The sequence below is a fragment of the Geotrypetes seraphini genome, chromosome 6 (genome assembly GCF_902459505.1).
Source record: "Geotrypetes seraphini chromosome 6, aGeoSer1.1, whole genome shotgun sequence".
NCBI classification, from domain to species: Eukaryota; Metazoa; Chordata; class Amphibia; order Gymnophiona; family Dermophiidae; genus Geotrypetes; species Geotrypetes seraphini.
This window is the reverse complement of record NC_047089.1, coordinates 231762385-231783296: the sequence shown is the minus strand read 5'-3', so window position 1 is coordinate 231783296 and position 20912 is coordinate 231762385. Positions and strand designations below refer to the sequence as shown.

The 20912-nt window shown below is 45.3% G+C and overlaps 1 protein-coding gene across 1 annotated transcript in view; it reads left to right on the top strand.

The window, feature by feature from the left end:
• The first annotated feature begins 3877 nt into the window (after positions 1-3877).
• RUNX1 (RUNX family transcription factor 1) overlaps positions 3878-20912 on the top strand; it is a 146792-nt gene continuing 129757 nt past the window's right edge. Inside the window, exon 1 of the mRNA XM_033950349.1 lies at positions 3878-4895. Within this exon, the coding sequence (XP_033806240.1) occupies positions 4632-4895 (264 nt within the window). The 5' untranslated portion in view covers positions 3878-4631. The remainder of the gene's footprint in view (positions 4896-20912) is intronic.

Sequence of the window (20912 nt, the reverse complement as noted above, 5' to 3'; positions counted from 1 at the left end):
AAAAGAGAGACGGAACAGAGGTGGGGGGGGGGGGGCGCTGGGAAATACAGGCAAAACGTTAATACAGAGGCAACGAGAGGACAAGAGAGGAGTCCATTCTTTTGTCTGGCTGTTCTGGCATTCTAGGGACTGTGCCAGATTCTTGCGGTAAGGCTTACTGGAAGTTTTAACACCGTGACTTGGCTTGGAGACCACCAGACTATATTCCTCTCCTCAGCGCTTCCCTCTTCTTTCCTTCAAGCTCCCCCCTCCTCACACACACTCCCTTTCTCTAAAGCAGTGGTCTCAAACTCAAACCCTTTGCAGGGCCACATTTTGGATTTGTAGGTACTTGGAGGGCCACAGAAAAAAATAGTTAATGTCTTATTAAAGAAATGACAATTTTGCATGAGGTAAAACTCTTTATAGTTTATAAATCTTTCCTTTTGGCTAAGACTTAATAATAATATTGTCATTTATAGCTAAAGAGACATATGATCAGAAACTGTTTTATTTTACTTTTGTGATCATGATAAACATACCGAGGGCCTCAAAATAGTACCTGGCGGGCCTCGAGTTTGAGCTCACTGCTCTAAAAGAAAACAGATCAACTTCAAAATTCTCACCCTAGGTGAAAGAAATACCACTTTTGTTATAGGTATCAGTAAGTCAAACCATAGGAGCCAGCTGTGTGGATGCTTGAGCACCCCCAATATTAAACATATTTCTTGACCGTGTCTGGGGAGAGGCAAGTTCCACTGGGTTTATCACCCCCAATAATTTTGAAAAGTTGGCTACTATGAGTCAAATTTTACAGCTTACGCCAGTACAATTTTTATTCTCAGCTGTTTACTCGTATCCTAGAAGCACTTGCTGTTTTCGACCTACCCAGCTAGAAGTCACTTTATTTGGCAATCATGCTGAAATCAAGGGCCTTATTCACTAAACTCAACTTCCCTCCCCTTAAAGGCCCGCAATGGAAGAGAAATCTTAGTGGGGGAAAAAGAGAGCATATTCTGTCAGAAAAAGAATGACAATGGAGTCAGAGATCCAGAAACATAAGATAATATAGACATCCAAGTGCACGGATAATATAAGACTTAACAGACAGCTATACTCCTGTTTTCATATACAGCATATATATGCATCAATACTGTGCCCATGGATGAACCCCACACCATTAACAGTCATATACTTATAGCTCATGCAATACAGACAACAGTTGTGACCGATGTGTAGGTAACATAGTAAATGACGGCAGATAAAGACCCGTATGGCCCAATCATACATGCTCCATAAATTAATTATTTAATTTAAATGGTTCTTTTTCTTAGATATTTCTGGGCCAGAAACCCAGAGTCCTACCCGGAGTGGGGGGGAAGGGGTAAAACGCAGACCTCGAGAACCTTACGTATCTAAACCCGCACGTCCTTAAAAATCTGAGGTCCGTGCCACTTTTAGTCTCAGCCTAGATTATGGCTCTGACAGACCCCTATGACACTTTAGCTCTGACGGATCCTAATGCTTTTCCCTCCCTATGCTGAGACTAAAAGTGTCACGGACCTCAGGGCAAAAGTTTTGCCACTTTTAGTCTCAGCATAGGGAGGGAGAAGCATTAGGGTCTGTCAGAGTTAGAGTGTCATGGAGGTCTATCAGAGCCATTACCTATGCTGAGACTAAAATTGGCGGGATGCTGGGTTAGTCTATTTTGTATTCTGGTTCTACTTTGTTGCCTGTGAATTGATTACACATTAAAAAGTGGCACGGACCTCAGATATTTAAGGACCTGCGGATTTAGAGCCGCGAGGTCTGCGTTTTAACCCCATCATAAATTGCCCCTCCTTAGACAAAGGGAGGCAACTGCTCAATATTGTGGGTGCTCAAGAACCTATGTGGCGCCGTCCCGCTATCAAAAACAGAGCCCAGACTCACAAGGAAATTAAAAGAAAGATGACTGGATGGAAGAAGTACAAAGAGGGATACCAAGTGTGGAGCAGTAATGTCATGACAGTATGCATTTTCTTTCTTTCTTGGCAGAAACGGTGTGGCAGCCGTTGTCAGTCCACTGTTAAAAGATAATATGTAGAAATTAAAATAAAGAAATTAAATTCCAACAGCCCTATAGCTAAAAAGCACATACAGTACGTCAAGGCAGCAGTGCTTATAAAGGTTACACAGGCTAAAGATCCTTTTTAGCAGCCACAAGGATAGACGGGATTCAGATCATTTTATTAGCTTTACAATTTTACATGCGTTGCCAACGGAGGGGGGGGGGATACAGTAATATACAAACTAGTAGAACCGCAGCAGAGGTGCGATCACCCAGCTCTTCCCAACAGCTTTCTACCTGGGAAACGCAGCACGTGCGCTTACTACCCTGGCCGAGACAGCGACTGGCCTCTTCCGACCCCCTCCTTCGGCCCAGCAAGCTCCGCCCTCTTCCTCCCCGGCCCTGACTGGCCGAACGGGACAGGGCTCCGCCCAGGCTCCCGCCCTACGGAGCCGATTGGCAAATAAGGCGAGGGCGTGGCCGAGGCCAGGGACTTTCCTGCGAGGGGAGGGTGGGGCTACGGTTGCAAGCGGGAGAGTTGTCGGCGGTGGACCGCGGGGTCCGCTTCCTCGTTCGGCTACTGCACTAGTTAACGTCCGGAGCGGGCGGCACCCTTGAACTCTGTATTGCCTAGCGGCAGCTCTTGCGCTCCCCCTCAGGCCCTCGACAACACCCTATTCCCGCCGCGCTCATATTCAAAAGTGTCGACACGGCAGCACCCTGTTCCTAGAGTCACACACGCGAATCCCTCCCCACCACCACCACGATTTTAAAGTCCGCGACCCGGCACCCGACTTCTACGCTCGGATCCCCTCCGCGGCACCCTGTTCCTGCACTCGTGCCCTAAAAAGCCATCCCACTCGATCAGATGCCGCAGCTGAAAGTCCCCCGACATAACCACCCTGTTCCTGCCTTCAGACTCGCACCCCCTAACTCCCGTCCTCCCATTTCCTCAGCTTCGCATCCCCGTCCCGTGCTCGCGCTCAGCCCCTGGGGGGGGGGGGGGAGGGGTCCAGCTCCCCTACTCTCGCACTTCCACCACCGCTCCCCCCCCCCCTTCGCGACTCCCGTTCGGGCAGCGCTCTCTGCTACAGCTCAGGACCGCACCAGAGCCCTAATACAGCCGCTATCGAGCTGTACCCACGCGCTCCGAAGGTGGGGGTGTGGGTGGGGGGGGGAGGGGAGGGGACGCTTCATCACAGTCATAAGACAGGAATCGCACAGATCCTCCTTGCACTCCCTTCTGGGACTTTTCCCAGTCACAGGATACTGGCTGCGCCGGCTTTTGTTGCCCATCGGCGAGATCTTTTTTTTTTAGATCTTAGTTGTTCGATCAGCTGCTTCCGCCCTCCATCGCAGGACCTGGGGCAGCATCACCAGAACTTTCCACCCGGCACCGAACGTCCTGCAGCTTCCAGGGTTCTTTCTTCCTTTTCTCTCGGTTGGATCTATTAACTTGCACCCCCGGCTGTGAACTTTATTCCTGACGATCCTCTTTCTTATTTAAATTATTACTCTTCTTCTTATGTGACAGCTGATCCCCTTGTGGTAGGACCCGGCACTGGCAAGGGGAAGGTCACTAGGCTCCCTTCCACCTGCTGCGGTTAACAGATTGTTACCCGGAGGCTCTGCTGTGGCTGAATTTGAGGAAGATTTGCCCCAGATAACCGTACGACAACTTGGCAGGGTCTTTGTGCCTCTCGTTTTTCCGGTGTGAGCTCAGAGAAAAAGGAAGAACCCAACTAGCCAAGACTACAGGAAGCTTCATATATGTTTTTTTTTGTTCTCCTTTGAATCCTTTGGCACACCACCTCTGGAGCGCATGGGGGGGGGGGGGGGGATGTGAAATCCAGGGAAATATTTCCCAGCTGAACTTGAGAAGTAGAATAAATACTTAAGGCCGGTTCAAAATACTGAGCTGCATGAAAACCATTATTTTATTGTTGTGTGTGTTTTTTGTTTTTTTTTAATCTTTATTGATTTTCAAACTTTGACAGTGCAATACAATGAATTGAACAGAGCATAGTGCATAAAACGCACTAGTAATGACATTTGTGCGGGATGGATGGATTGCCCTTGTGTTAAAAGTTCTCCAAAGTGATGTTTCATGGAGGGAGGGGGGGGCCTAGCCCTTGTTAGCTGGAGGTGAGCTTTGGAAATCCCCTGCTTTTCTGTGGACTGAAACTCAGTTCAAGCTTCAAGAATCGTCATTTTCTGTAACAGAAGCTATTTGATTTAGAGTTTGTCTGTTATTATATGGGACTTAAAAAGAAAATGAGCTGGAAACTTTACGAAATAAAGCGCATAGCACCACGGTTAACTGTTGGAAGCTTCTCCTGCAGCTTTTTCATTGTATTTTAACAGGTTTTTCCTTGCAAAGTCCTGGATTGCTCACCCCATCCCCCCCCCCCCTGAAGTTATAAAACTGTATTATACTCTAAAGGGTGTGTTACTTTGCTTTGCTGCCGATCTGGCTTGTGTTTGTTCGTATATTAGGATCCCCCTTTCCGAACCGCGTTGTATCGGGGGGCGGGGGCGAGTCTCTCTGCAGCCGGGACAATAAAGCTGTCTACCGACCGCCCGTCTCAAGCTTCTTGTTGTGATGCGTATCCCCGTAGATGCCAGCAGCAGCCGCCGCTTCACGCCGCCCTCTGCCACCCTCAGCCCGGGCAAGATGAATGAGCCGCTCGCCACCCCGGACAACAGCGCCGCCCTGCTGGGCAAGCTGAGGAGCTCGGACCGCAGCATGGTGGAGGTGCTCGCAGATCACCCCGGGGAGCTGGTCCGGACCGACAGTCCCAACTTCCTCTGCTCGGTCCTACCCACGCACTGGAGATGCAACAAGACCCTGCCCATCGCCTTCAAGGTATGCTGGTTTCTGTTTTTTTTTTTTCAACTGGTGTGAATGGTCGGGCGGGGGGGGGGGGAGATGACTGCGATTCTTTGATGTGCAAAACTATTTTCCCTTCATAGGCATAGTGGGCGAAAGCCTTAGTGAACCTGGGAGCCTGGACATGGGAGTAGTTTTGGGGTGGGCACGGAGCATAGAGCACCCCAATGTTGAGCAAAGTCTTTGTGCCAAGGGAGGGGTAATTTTCTATTGGGATCAACACCAGTGTTCCCGCTAAGGTGTGCTGGCCTGCGCGCGCGCACAAAATATTACATCGCAGCGCAAAGTTTCTCTTCACAGCGCACACACGCGTCGCAAAGGTAAGGGGAGGTGAGGTAAGGGGACGCATTGGGGGGATTGCACTTCCCCACAATTGCCATGCTTCGGTTCCTCTTCTTCCTTCCTTCCTTCCTCCCCCCCCCCCCCCCCGCGGGACCCTGCGGCACCATCAACTCTTACTCCCTCTAATGTCGGCCCTGCAGCTCCAGACTTCCTCGCACCTTCTCCCCTCCCCCTTTGGATCGCTATTATTTTAAATGTTATAGCCGCGGAGCTGTATCCATCAGTGGAGATGTCTAACCTCGGCCTGCCCCGGAACTCTTACTGCAACAGTGACTTCCTGTTCCTGCCTAGACGGGCGGCTGCTGCAGTAAGAGTTCCGGGGCAGGCCGAGGTTAGACATCTCCACTGATGGATACAGCTCCGCGGCTATAACATTTAAAATAATAGCGATCCAAAGGGGGAGGGGAGAAGGTGCGAGGAAGTCTGGAGCTGCAGGGCCGACATTAGAGGGAGTAAGAGTTGATGGTGCCGCAGGGTCCCGCGGGGGGGGGGGGAGGAAGGAAGGAAGAAGAGGAACCGAAGCATGGCAATTGTGGGGAAGTGCAGAGCTGCAGGGAAGAGTGTTGCGGTACCCAGCTGGAGGGAGAAGGAAGATGAGGGAGGGAATTAAAGGAGATGCCAGGGCTTGGAGCATAGGAGGAAGGTATGCCAGTCTAAGGGAAAAGGAAGGGGGAGATGTGAGAGCATGGAGGGGGAACGAAAGATGGAAGAAAAGGAAAGGAGAGAGATGCCAGAGAATCAGGGAAGGGGAGATACCAGACTATGAGGAGAGGTGTGGGAGAGGGAAGGCGAGGAGAGAGATGCCAGACCAATGGGGTGAAAGGAGAGATGGAAGGGGGAGGCATACAGTTTCTGGAAGGGGCATAGAAGGAGAGAAGATGCCATATAGGGGAAGAGAGACGGCAGACAGTGAATGGAAGGAAGAGAGTTACAAGAAGATGAGGAAAGGAGAAACCACAGAAGACAAAGGTAGAAAAAAATTTCTATTTATTTATTGCTTTAGGAGACATGTGTCACTGTTTCTGTGAAGCATTGTATGCAGAGTCCAGCTTCTTGCTGGTTCAATTTAACCTTTGTCTATGTATTTTTATTTTATCCCCCCTTTTACAAAACTGTGAAGCGTTTTTAGCACCAGCCTTGGTGGTAGCAGCTCTGATGCTCAGAATTTTATGAGCATCAGAGCTGTTACCTCCGTAGCTAAAATCCACACTACAGTTTTGTAAAAGAGGGAGGGGTTAGTTTGTGATTACATATTCCTTACTAGGCGAAGGTGTTTTCTGTGTTCTGTGTGTTCGAAAGACATGGTTTTCTGTTAGGATTGACGGTGTAGGATTGATCTGTGCTGGTCTGGCTTGTTTAGTTTTACAATGGGTGTATTGATGTACTGCTCACTGCAATATGTAAGATGCTGCCTTTTCCTAGGTACTCATGTGTGACGTGTGGTTTGTTACTAAAAATCATGTTTTTCTTACAGATGGGGGGGGGTGCCAAAAAATGATGGGCCCCGGATGTTACATATGCTAGGTACGCCACTGTATGTAAAGATACCAGAAAGCTGGCGTAGCAAAAACTTCTAAGTTTTGAGTATTTAACCCTCCCACAATCTCACGGGCACTCGTTTCAAGTTTATTGAGATTTTGATTTAAACGCAATATCAAATATTTTCAATGCGTATAACAAAAATAAATTTGGGGAAATAAATAAAACCATTTGAACCAGTGTTCCCGCTAAGCTGCGCTGGCGTGCGCTGGCGCACAAAATATTACATCGCAGCGCACACGTTTCTCGTCACAGCGCACGATCGGAAGAGGCGTACGGCAGATGGCAGGGCGGCGAGAGGAGAATCGGGCGAGTTGGCTCATAACTTGCTGGCGCCCGATATTTTTGGCTCACGGTGAAAAAAGTTTGCTCACAACACCCGCCCGCTTAGAGGGAACACTGATCAACACCCCCAGTGATTTTGAAAAGTTGGCTTGAAGGGCATCCCCTTCTAATTCTCTTTTTGTCCTGCTTTCATTCCAGTATGATTTCAATGAAACAAACTCTGCTGTGAGTGAATCTCTCTGGTCATTCTGTCATTTCCTTACTGTTATGGGCCAGATGTACTAAAGCATTTTTCCCAGGCATCAAATGGGGAAAACCCCTTTCATCCCCTTAAATGCCCCCAAAAAAGTGCTGGATTGTAGAGTTGACAAGGAAGATGTAAAAGTGAGTGTGGGAGTCTCTGCATTCTCTTTAAGACCCATGTGGATTTCCCCCCCCCCCCCAAATGCTTTTAAAAATCAGAGGACACCTGCTTTCACTTTAATGGCTTGATGTAACCTTCTGGTCTTTTTATTTTCTTAGTTTTTGAATAAAGAAATTGGAAGATAACTTAGCGTGGGCTACACTGCGTGCAAAGCATGACCCTGAACTCACTCCATACCAGTTGAGAATTTTATTTTGTCCTCTCCTGTTCACCTTTGTCCAGAATGCGTCCGAGTTGTTTTTTTTAAGGGACATTCTCAAACACAGGTGACACATACGCTGGGGATTTCTTCCCTTCCAAGAGGGATGCCGAGTCTTAACATCTGGCTCCAGTCTAGTGGGAAATGTAAAGCCTCACTTGAGAAGAGGTAGCTGAGATCCCACTCCATAAAGATCACATTAGCTCTAGGTCAGGGATCTCAAAGTCCCCTCCTCGAGGGCCGCAATCCAGTCGGGTTTTCAGGATTTCCCCAATGAATATGCATTGAAAGCAGTGCATGCACATAGATCTCATGCATAGTCATTGGGGAAATCCTGAAAACCCGACTGGATTGCGGCCCTCAAGGAGGGACTTTGAGACCCCTGCTCTAGGTGAAGAGGAATATAGGTTCCTGTTTAGTTAAAAAAAAAAAAAAAAAAAAATGCTGCCCAGTAGCCCCCTCCCCCCCCCCTCTGCCGAGAATGAATGAATACACAAATGAAACTTTTCAGGAGAGTTCCAGGAGCAAGACGTAATTCACACCTCAAAATCTGATCCTGTTCTGTCACTTTGGCGTCTCTGGCAGTTTTAACAGCAGTGTGTGATCTGAGCGAAAACTGTGAATGGAATACCTTAACCCGCTGTAGCAAAATGCACTGTGTGTGAGGTGAGGGGGCTTAAATAAATATACCTACAACACGATTGGCTTATTAGGGTACTTAGTGTAAGTTTTAACCTATAAACTAATAACCCCCCCCCCCCCCATTACTAAATAAATAAGATAACTGCTCATTGGATAAATGCTGGAAACCCCTAACTTTCACCCTCTCCCCATGTCTCCTCTCTAGCAGTGATTAGAGCAGCTGCCTCGGCACCCTGAGGTTTCAAGTTCAATTCTCTGGGCAAGTCACTTAACACTTCGTTGCCCCCGGGTGCAAAATAAATACCTGCCTAAAACTTGTAAACCACACCGAAAAAGGCAGTTGTGCATGTCCCATCCCCTTTACCATGCTGTGAATGCCTGAGCCACCCAAATAAATGTATTTGGTTCAGCAGGAAAAGTATCCCTGCTGCAAAAAAACCCGCCAAGCTCAGATTTTTGTACCCTTAAAGAACCCCAATTATCTGGAAAATGCACATCTACATTTATAAATGTGTAAAACAGAAGCTGTCCTTCTTACATCCGGTTTTTATATCATATCATATTATATCCTTTCAGACAGACATACACATGATATCTGTTGCACATATAGACTGGGTATATGGGTATGCATAGATATATAATATATGGGAAATTAACTAATGATATGCGTTTATACTGCGTATTACATAAGGGCAGTGTATCTCCCATAATATCCAAATATTCATTAGCTAGATCGTCAGTTTTTATGCATGAACACCGGAAAATGCGGATGGATTTGACATTTCAGTATCTGTTTATTTTTATTTTTTATCTGGGAGAGTTTAAACCAATACCGATGAGGACAATTATAGGATGGAGCTATACCTTCTGGACGAGTTTTTGTCAGAGACTGGGATGCAGTAGAACTGGTGAACTTAGAAATATCAGGAGCTGCATTTTCACAGAGAGGGTGGCAGATGCCTCCCCGGGGAGGTGGTAGAGCCAAAAAACAGTGACAGAGGATCCTCAATATAGCAAGAAGATGGAATCAAAGCAAAACTTGAACGACCTTTACACTTCAAAGAAGGCATAGAAAAGTCTAACCTGCACAGAGTGGCAGATACACTCTAACCGTCTCATCGGGCAGATAAAATGGACCACACAGTCCCGTCGTTTACAGATTCTGCAAATGCCAACGTACCCATCCAGGCTGGGGCTAAGGGTGACGAGGGAAGCTGTAAGATAAAGAATGACATGGGGGACAAATTTTTTCCCCATCCCCCGTGGGAATTCATTGTCTTGCCCCATCCCCGCGAGTTCTTTTCCCGCCCCTGCCCCATTCCTGCAAACTCCATCCTCATCTGCACAAGCCTCAAGCACTAAAATCGTAAGTGCTCGAGGCTTGTGCGGTTAGGGCAGAGCTTACAGGAATGGGGGGGACGGGATGGGGAATTGAGTTCCTGCGTGTAATTCTCTGCTGTGAGGGCCAGAGCAGAGGTCTGTGACAGCAAGTGGGAAGAGCCAAAAACCTGAAGAGCGAGAAAGAGATGGAGCTTTTCTGACCAGATAGGCATATGCCCACTCTGGACAGGAAAGAACACCCAAGCCTTTGGAAATGCAGGCTAGAGACACATTCTGGTTTTTATTTATTTATTTATTTTTTAATCAGTGCTTAAAAAAAATTACAAAAATCTATGTTCTCTTGTGTTCACATGCATAAAATGACAGCTCTTAACATCCCAAAACAATATAGAAAACAAGAAACCCATTACAAAAATGCACATTTGTTATACACCTGAATGGAATTGGTGCCTTAAACATACTTTCTCATTGTGCATTCCTGTTTACAAGAATGTAGTGCCTTGGAAAGAAACAAATTGTAGAATTGTAATGAAAGAAAAGTTTTTCTTTTTTCTCTGTGTATTTGCTACCCAGGGCTGACTGTTAAGAAAAGGTTTTAAAATGTTACTCCTGGACACTGGCTAGTCTCCAAAACACGTCATGCCCAGTGCTTACTAATATACAGGAAAATGTAAGCTTTATCTATTATATAATTTTTTTTTTTTTTTTAAATTTCCTCAATCAATGGCTGTTGTATCTTTGCAGGTATATGGACACAGCTACTCAAATAAGCAAAATCCAGTTTGTCGTATTAAAGGCAGTCACAGGTCCACTATATAGAAAAACCCTGGTGTTTATAGTGGTAGAAAAATGATTTCAAAAACTATTTTGGGTTGAGTTATTCACCACGCTTCTAAATTTTATTGGAAGCTTAATTGATAAGCGTCGGTGACCACGAATATTCTTCTCAGGGCAATTGCCAATGTCTGATGGTTATATGCCCGTGACAAAATGGGGCGGGTGCTCCTCATGAGGGCAAGACCATTACTGCTATTAGAACAGAGAATCGGAAAAACTTGTGTGTGGGGGGGGGGGTGTCTAAAAAGTAGTCATTTAAATAGATTTAAATATTTTGAACACCTCCCTCCCTAGCTTAGTGGCGAGATTCTGCTGAAATTTCCTGTCAGTCAGTGCCCGCCTTTCCTGAAATCTCTCTGCCAATGTTCCATTTTGCAATGGTGAAATCGAAACGCCGAGAAGGGGAAATCCCCTAAATCGGAGTGTTCTTTGGTTCATGCTCTATCAGTCTGTGAAACCTTGCTTTCACCTTATTTGGGTCTTTAGTTCCACATATACACTATACAAGCCAGCGCTTGTCTGGTGAATTGTTAAGGTTTTACGTTGAGGAGAATCCGCTTGTTCAGTGAGAAAGCAGGGCGTGTTGCATGGAGGTTCAGCTCTGGGACATGTTGCATAGAATTTCGACTTTTCTTCTCTTCTGCTCTTTTCTCATTTGTTCAATTTCCCCCTCAGAAAAAGCAGTTAGCCTGGCGGAGTAGGCTTTTGGAAATTTCAGATATGTTCTCATGGTAAGGCCTCTCCTGCCTGTCTTGCAAAGCCTCCAGTTGATGGATGTCTGGGTATCTTGCGATTCTAGTCTGAACAGTTTTTCTTTCTTTCGATCGTTCTCCCCAGCAGCAGACACCTGTTCTTAGAGGACTGGGCAATATTTCTACTTGTCTGCCTCTGCGAAATTCATCTTTCTAAATGATAGCCAGAAAAAGTTCCTTCAGCACTAGGGGAGAATCTGTGAGAATTTTGTGGGGCCAAAACTTAAACAGCGAACATCTCTCGAGAGAGAGGCCAGTCCAGTGGATCAGTGCCTTGCAGAAAATTCGAGTTTGAGATTTGAACCCTGCCTCAGTTGCTCAGCAGAGAGGACTGGGTGTGATTCTGGGGCCCCCACCCCCATCCACTGGAATGAAAAGGCCTTCCAATCATTGCACAGTATGGAGGGAACTGCCATCTCTGCTAGAAAGCCATTGCTGTGGTGACTAAGCAAGCCGGGGAGTGTGTGGCGCAGTGGTTAAAGCTATAGCCTCAGCACCCTGAGGTTGTGGGTTCAAACCTACGCTGCTCCTTGTGACCCTGGGCAAGTCACTTAATCCTCCCATTGTCCCAGGTACATTAGATAATTTGTGAGCCCACCGGGACAGACATGGAAAAATGTTCGAGTACCTGAATAAATTAATGTAAACTTTTTTGAGCTCCCCTAGGAGAACAGTATAGAAAACTGAATAAATACATAGTGTGAAAAGTTTCAGCCTTTAATAGCCAGAGCTGGTATTGTGACATCATAATGACTCATTCCACCAGTGCCTAAGAGCCAACCTCATCAGTGATGTCACAATGATTTGATTGTCTTAGACTTGGCTCACTTTTACTACATTTTGATTTCTAGAGTGGTGCAGTGGTTAAAGCTAAAGCCTCAGCACCCTGAGGTTGTGGGTTCAAATCCCACACTGCTCCTTGTGACCCTGGGCAAGTCACTTAATCCCCCCATTGCCCCAGGTACATTAGGTAGATTGTGAGCCCACCAGGACAGACAGGGAAAATGCTTGAGTACCTGAATAAATTCATGTAAACCATTTTGAGCTCCCCTGGGAGAACAGTATAGGAAATTGAATAAATGCATAGTGTGAAAAGTTTCAGCCTCTGATAGCCAGAGCTGGTATTGTGACATCATAATGCCTCATTTCACCAATGCCTAAGAGCCAACCTCATCAGTGATGTCACAATGATTTGATTGTCTTAGACTTGGCTCACTTTTACTACATTTTGATTTCTAGAGTGGCTCAGTGGTTAAAGCTACAGCCTCAGCACCCTGAGGTTGTGGGTTCAAACCCACGCTGCTCCTTGTGACCCTGGGCAAGTCACTTAATCCCCCCATTGCCACAGATACATTAGATAGATTGTGAGCCCACCGGGACAGACAGGGAAAATGCTTGAGTACCTGAATAAATTCATGTAAACCGTTCTGAGCTCCCTTGGGAGAATGGTATAGAAAACTGAATAAATAAATGTAAAGATGAAGATAAACCCTGCTGGTATGCTCCAGTAAGGCTGGTTCTGATTGAACTATAAGCATAATGGAGCAGAAAGACAGTGGCAGGCAATTTCCTACCCTGCCCCACCAAACTCTTGGAAGTGCCCCAATTGTGGAAACCAGACCGAGTTTGTGCCTCTCCACTAGCAAGATGCAGGGAACACCAAACAACCAACGCGTGAGCCACAGTAAGTGGATATTTGGTTAACCAGTTGACCTCGCTTTTCCCTGCAGGCAAAGCGGCCTTTGTGGGGAAACAGCACTGTGCCCCGCATGAGCCTGACCATTGACAAAGGCCCAGTTCATTTACAGGAAGTTACCAAGCACAGTTTAGAATAAATCTTACCAAGGTGCTCTGAACGCCAGCCAGAAACCTTAGAAAACCCTACAGAGATCCGTTGATGTTTACTTATGGAGTTACCCACGAAACAAGTTCAGATTTTTTTTTTTTTTTTTTTTTGCTTTTGCCTAAGTCCAATTAACAAATTGTATCGCTGTAGGTGCTGTCTAATTAAGGTGTTGCCTTGGTACTCATTAGGAAAATTAATTGTTAGTATGTAAAGGAAAAGCAAATTGCATAATCAACACTGAGAGCAAACCTTTTGAATCGGCATTTCAAACCACAGAGAGTAATTATTCTCCTTGCATTTTTTTACATGCCAGGTCCAAGCTTGCTTGCATTCTATCTGGTAAAACAACCTCTCTCTCTCTCTTTCCTCACCCCCCCCCCCCCCCCGTTCTCTGTCTAGAATTTGTCTGAAACTTCTTTGGGTCGCTCCTTCTCATTTTAAGAACGGGAAAATGGCTTTAATATCGGAAAATCCTACTGCTGCTTTGTAGGGATGCAGCTGGTCTATAAAACTCCAGCGTGCTAGGATCAAAATCTGTTCCGAGTTGTGGCAGAAGCAAGCAAGGACCACAAGGCCTGGAATGTCGACCCGTTCTCCCTTCTCATCATGACACTGCAGATGTTGCCTGATCTCTGGTTATTCTCCTCCTACCCTCCGCTTGTCTTTTAGTATTTGGTTTGCCTGCCCCATACTGCCAACCCCTGCGGAGGCTCGTATAATCTTTAAATTAGGCTGTGTATGTTTGTAAGGTCACCTTCGGTCAGGCTTCACTTAATTTAGTCGATCTATTCTCAATAGCTTCTCAAAGAAACAGTAGAAGATCTCATGCCCTTTTCGTATTTCCCTCCGTCAAGGGTTGTGACAGTAAGAAATATCATGATCATACTCCCTCATTTCGGGCAGCTTTCTACGAAAAGGACTTTCGACACCTGTTACTTACATCTCATTCTTATGTACATTTCAGAAAACAATTAAAAACTTATCTTTTCTCAAAATTCTTTAGTTGATTAGATCCCCATGGTTCACTTCATTTCTTATTATCTAACTTTTTGTAAACAGCGTTGAATTTTGGTCTAGAAATCCGATTTTATGTTACGTAATAACCCCAACTATTTTCACCTGGAAAGCTGTTAACGTGAATCGTCGCCTAGTTCTAGAAAGAGAGAGCTCGTTAATTTCCCGTGCATCGTCTCACTTTCAACCGTATTCTAACCCCCAAACCGAAGACGGCGATATTTGCTCACGTGCCTGAGATTTTGGATTATTTCATTTTGGTTTCGGCTCGCACCTTTTATAGCAGCAAGCTCAAAGTGAGTTGCAATCGGGTGTAGTCGGTGTTTCCCTGTTCCTGGGGAGCTTACGGTCTCGGTTCGTATCTGTTTTAGTGGCACAATTTCATATTTAACCAACATAAAAAATGGTCGTCTTTCCATTATCTCAGAAAAAGCAGCAGGATGGCGATTTTTATGTCGTACTGTACTGAAGAATGTATCCCTATCATCCAAGATGTTTCTGAAAAAGCTTACACATTTGTTTCCTGTTTTCAGAAATTCCCTGCCACCTCTATTTTTTAGGGGGGAGGGGGAGAAGAAGAAGTGAAGCACTGAAGGCTTATAACATGTATTTACAGTAAAGTCTCAATTATCTGATGTAAATGAGACTAACCCATTGTCAGATAATATGGAAACAATTGTAACCCCTTAAAAATGCACAGGCTGCTATGGAGCCTATGGTAACCCTTTATGCATATAGGCTTAGGGCACCTGTATTTCAATTATTATATGGATTGACCCCCACAATATATTGATCAATTTAATTTGCAGGCCATTGATAGGCCAATATTATAATGTAATATTTAACCTTACAATTTCCAAGTTTAAAAGAAATTATATATAAAATATTGTTTATTATCTCCTTTCCTTATCAGGCTAACTCTGTATGGTCAATCCTGCCAATTCAAATATGATCTATAGTAACTCTTACCATTTTTAAAAAAGCGCTTAAAAGGTTTTTTGTTGTTTTTTTTTCAGAAATTTCATCTTAATAGTTAATAATGGGATAATGTCTTTTTGTATATCTTAGTTGAATTGATCTATTTCTTTGTATGTAATCTGCTATGAACTATTTGTTGGCAATAGCGGAATATAAATTATTTAACTATAACTGTATTTAAAATATTGTTTATTAACACTTGTCAGCAACAGTGTGAACAGAAACACAGAACCAAGCAGGGGGGGACCATACTCGGAGGTGCTGAAAAGTCCTCAGTCCAAACAACCAACTTCCTAAATGCTGAGTGTTATTTTGCCAAGTGGCAATTTTCAGAAATAAAATTCTATGTTCTGACATTGAACCATAGCCAGGTCATTCTCTCCTTGGTTGGGCTGAGAACTTTTCAGCACCCCTTCCTCTATAATAAAAGAGAGCCAAGTATAAGACAATCAAGCCATTGTGACATCACTGATGAGTTTGGCTCTTATTGGTGGAATGAGGCATTATGACATCGCAATCTCAGCTCTGGTTACCAGACACTGAAACCCTTCATACTTCAAAGAGGTGCTGGAAAGTTCTCAGCCCAACCAACCAACTTCCAAAATGCTGAGCGTTATTTTGCCACTGTAGCTGAAAAGAGTGTTATCTTATTTCGTTAAGTGGCAATTTGCAGAAACAAAATCCTATGTTTTGACATTGTTTCAGATCATTGATTGAAACATATCTAGGTCATTCTCTTCTCGGTCGGGCTGAGAACTGTTCAGCACCCCCTTTTAGTGTGAAGAGTTTTAGTCTCTGGTAACCAGAGCTGAGATTGTGATGTCATAATGCCTCATTCCACCAAATAAGAGCCAGCCTCATCAGTGATGTCACAATGGCTTGATTGTCCTATACTTGGCTCACTTGTATTACATACAAGGGGGTGCTGAAAAGTTTTCAGCCTAACCAACCACGTTCCTAAATTCAGAGCGTTATTTTTTTCACTGTAGCTGAAAAGCGTGTTATCTTATTTCGTTAAGTGCCAAGTTGCAGAAATGAAATTCTCTTGTTTTGACATTGTTTCAGATCTCTTCTTGGTTGGGCGCCCCCCTCGTATTTTTCTACTGTGTGTTCAGCCTCACTTCTATAGCGAGTGTGTGTGAACAGAAATGTAGAACTGAGCGGGATAGTCCAAAATGTAAAACGACGATTGTGCAGAGCATGATTGGAGCCCCCGTTCTCAAGCTTACTGCTTTGTCTTCTCCTGTCAATAACAGTGTGAATCAGACATCAAGACAGCAGAACTGAAATGTCAACTCTCCACGCTCCGTGTTCACACCGGCAAAACAGATCTAAGAATGAGACTGAGACGAAAGAAAGGGCTGTAAATGAACAAACAGGAATAGGAACAGGTGTACATACAGTAGTGCATAAAACTCATTGTGCACGAGAATCTTGCCAAAGTTCCCTGGCAGGAAAAGCAGGCTCTTGGGTCGAATAGTGCTGCCTTTGCAGGTCAGCAGCCTAACTAGGGTTACTATATAGCTTCTCAATCTGTCCCCCCCATTGCTTTCAGGATGAAAGAAGTTATCCTGCCGTTGTATCGGGCGATGGTGCACCCGCATCTGGAATACTGCATCCAATATTGGTCGCCGTACCTTAAGAAGGACATGGCGTTACTCGAGAGGGTTTAGCGACACGTCTGATAAAAGGGATGGAAAACCTTTCATACGCTGAGAGATTGGAGAAACCGGGTCTCTTTTCCCTGGAGAAGAGGAGACTTAGAGGGGATATGATAGAGACTTATAAGATCATAAAGGGCATAGAGAGAGTAGAGAGGGACAGATTCTTCAAACTTTCATAAAATAAAAGAACAAGAGGGCATTCGGAAAAGTTGAAAGGGGACAGATTCAAAACAAATGCTAGGAAGTTCTTCTTTACCCAACGTGTGGTGGACACCTGGAATGCGCTTCCAGAGGACGTAATAGGGCAGAGTACGGTACTGGGGTTTAAGAAAGGATTGGACAGTTTTCTCCTGGAAAAGGGGATAGAAGGGTATAAATAGAGAATTACTGCACAGGTCCTGGACCTGTTGGGCCGCCGCGTGAGCGGACTGCTGGGCACGATGGACCTCGGGTCTGACCCAGCGGAGGCATTGCTTATGTTCTTATGTAACCAGGATGTCTCAATCCGTCCTCCTTTTTCTGGAGCCATATGGTAACCCTAGGCATCATAGGTCTAAAAATTGCTGCCATGCTGTAAAAACAAGATCTCGGCTGAAACGATCTTTAATGTTCACTGTCTTTAGCGCTTCCAATGCTCGAACAAGCATTAAAAAAGCAGGGTTCCGGGTCTAAACTTTACTGCACCTACTGGAAAAACATGGTCTCGGCTTGAAAAACCATGGCTTCCTTGCAGTGTAGGAAGATGGAAAATGGAAAGAGAAGGTACGTGCTTCTTAATGGTAATTAAGCTCTGTATAAAATGTAGTTAAACTATGGAATTCGTTGCCAGAGAATGTGGTGAAATTAATTAGCTTAGCGAGGTTTAAAAAAGACTTGGATAATTTCCTAAAAGAGAAGTCCATAGGCCATTATTGAGATGGCTTGGAGAAATCCACTCTTATTCCTAGGATAAGCAGCATAAAATCTGTTTTACTACTTGGGATCTAGCTTGGCACTTAGGATCTGGGTTGGCCACTGTTGGATGGACCTTCAGTCTATCCCAGTATGGCAAATCTTATGTTCTTATGTGAGCCAAGTGTAGGACAATCAAGCCATTGTGACATCACTAATGAGTTTGACTCTTAGGCATTGGTAGAATGAGGCTTTATGACATCACAATCTGAGCTCTGGAATGTTGCTACTCTTTGGGTTTTTGACAGGCACTTGATGGCCACTGTTGGATACTGGGCTTTATGGACCTTCAGTCTGTCCCAGTATGGCAATTCTTATTTTCTTACGTTCCCTTGCAGAGAAGCAAGGTGTCCGATCAAAAATGGTTTCCTCGCTGTAAAAGTGGGGACCTAAGTACAAAAATTGCAGCACCTACTGGAAAAACGTGGCCTCAACTTGAAGACAAAACATGGCTTCTTTGTAGCGTGGAAAGCCTGAAAAGAGAAGCCACACGCTTTTTGATGGCGATGCGATGACGTCAAGGGAAGGAGGGCAGCTTTTGGATATGCTGGATGGTCAGATTAGTGAAGGTTAAAAATTGAGACTGTACTGTATTCAGTCTTTTTTTTTTTTTTTAAGTGATTGTTAGTGGAAATCTCCACCAAAAATAAGGGCGGAAAAGGTTGTCTCTGTGAATAGTCTCGCTTCCCATGCAGCGGATGCTGAAATCTCATGCTTAGAGTGCGTACTTCCACACTGAGCCTATGTCTCTGATTAGGGTGGACAGGATCAATGCTGTAGTAAGGGTGGGGTGCAGGGGGGGAAGTGGCCGCACCAGGCGCCGTCTTCCTAAGGGTACAACTCTCCACAAACACCCCCAGCTCCTCTCCTTGCCTTCCCACCAACCTTCTTGATTTCACCAGTGCGAGCGAGGTTGCTGCCTGTGTCAGCATCACTTCCGGGACCCGCGCCTAGGAACTGACGGAAAGGGTGAGCGGACGCCGACAAGGGCACGCTGCTCACGCCGGAGACGTTATAAAGGTATGGGGAAAAGGAAGGGGGGCGTGCGCGCAGCAGGGGTGGGTGGGGATGAGGGTGGGGGAGGGGCCCCACCGCCTCGGTCGCAGCTCACCCTTAGCGCGCCACTGGACAGGGTGGCAATCCACAGATGTATAAGCCAACATGAAACATGACAAAAATCATGTCCTGAAGATTTCTAAAAGGACAATTTTGAGTGGGATACAGAGAGGAGAGGCTGTGAAAAGGAAATTAGTCACATGTTCCAAATAGAAAGGTTATATTTCTTTTTTTTTTTTCTGGTGTAAAAGGCACAGTGAGCAGATTATACACACGGGACTAGATTGTGAAACTGGCGCCAACCCTGATCACTGTCCTATATACAGAACTCCGCGTTTGGCGTCAGTCGTTGAATAATGCTTAGCGCAGGGATCCGTGCCCAACTTTTGGGTGCAAGGATTAGCCCCCCCTAAATTATATAATATTGTGCGCATGGTAAGGGAACGCCCCTGAAATGCCCTACTGCTCAGTTATGTGGTGTAGGATTTGCGCGCACATCTTTCTACTATTTCTGTGGACAATGCCCTCGTCATCCCTGTCTTGTCGGCTTCTGACTTTGGGGTAATCTTTGAGTCACCTCTCTTCTCTTCACAAATCCAACAGACCGCCAAAATGGTGATGCGTCGGAACTGCATGAGACAATCGCACGCAGACAAAGCCGGGCCAACAATCGCTCGCAGGACATCAGCGGGCCGGATTTAAACTCAATTTGAAAGCGCTCTAAGGGTGCTTCGAGGGGGCTTGTGAGGGGGAACTCCCTCACACTATGTCGCTGACACAGTGCGTAGATTTTTAATCATATCACAGTTCAGTAGAGCAAAACTGCTTCCATTAAAATCTACGCCCGGGGTGTTTTTTTTTAAACTTGGAGTGTCTTTGTCAAAGAACTTAGGCACTGAAGGGGATAGACTTAGTAGATAAGGACAGGTTGTTCACCCTCTCCAAGGTAGGGAGAATGAGAGGGCACTCTCTAAAGTTGAAAGGGGATTGATTCCGTACAAACGTAAGGAAGTTCTTCACCCAGAGAGTGGTAGAAAACTGGAACGCTTTTCCGGAGTCTGCCATAGGGGAAAACACCCTCCAGGGACTCAAGACAAAGTAGATAAAGACAGACTGTTCACACTCTCCAAGGTAGAGAGAACGAGAGGGAACTCTCTAAAGTTGAAAGGGGATAGATTCCATACAAATGTAAGTAAGTTCTTCTTCACCCAGAGAGTGGTAGAAAACTGGAACGCTTTTCCGGAGTCTGCCATAGGGGAAAACACCCTCCAGGGACTCAAGACAAAGTAGATAAAGACAGACTGTTCACACTCTCCAAGGTAGAGAGAACGAGAGGGCACTCTCTAAAGTTGAAAGGGGATAGATTCCGTACAAATGTAAGTAAGTTCTTCTTCACCCAGAGAGTGGTAGAAAACTGGAACGCTCTTCCGGAGTTTGTCATAGGGGGAAACACCCTCCAGGGATTCAAGACAAAGTTGGACAAGTTCCTGCTGAACCGGAACGTATGCAGGTAGGGCTAGTCTCGGTTAGGGCGCTGGTCTTTGACTAGAGGGCCGCCGCGTGAGCGGACTGCTGGGCACGATGGACCACTGGTCTAACCCAGCAGCGGCAATTCTTATGTTCATTGCACCAAAGCAAAAGAAAAAATATTTCTAAAAAAAATAGCTGCTACTCCGGCATCCTGATGTAGCCATAGCGAAACACGGACTGTGTTGAAGCCGAGAAACATCTTTTCAGGTAAGTGGCCTTTCTATATGCTACGAAGAGTTGCATTAACACAAATAATATGTATTGGAAGCAGTTTTGCTCTACTAAAATGTGATGTGATTAAAATCTACACGCTGTGTCAGCAACATCGTATCGCTGTTTTGGCGCCCTGCTGAAGAACTTATGAGCACATTAAAAAACTTAATAAGTGATACTGAGCTAATGGTATACATTTGTTGAAAGTTCCCAGTAAATTGATAGGAAAAGGGATTTTGTATTGTTCTATAATAACTGATTGTTGACGGCCGACTGTTGGGACTAATAGGCCCATTAATCAGTTAAATTGCATGCACCCAAATTTGCACAAATGATTTTTAGCACCATATTTAGGCGCACTGCTGTTTAGGATTAGGGTT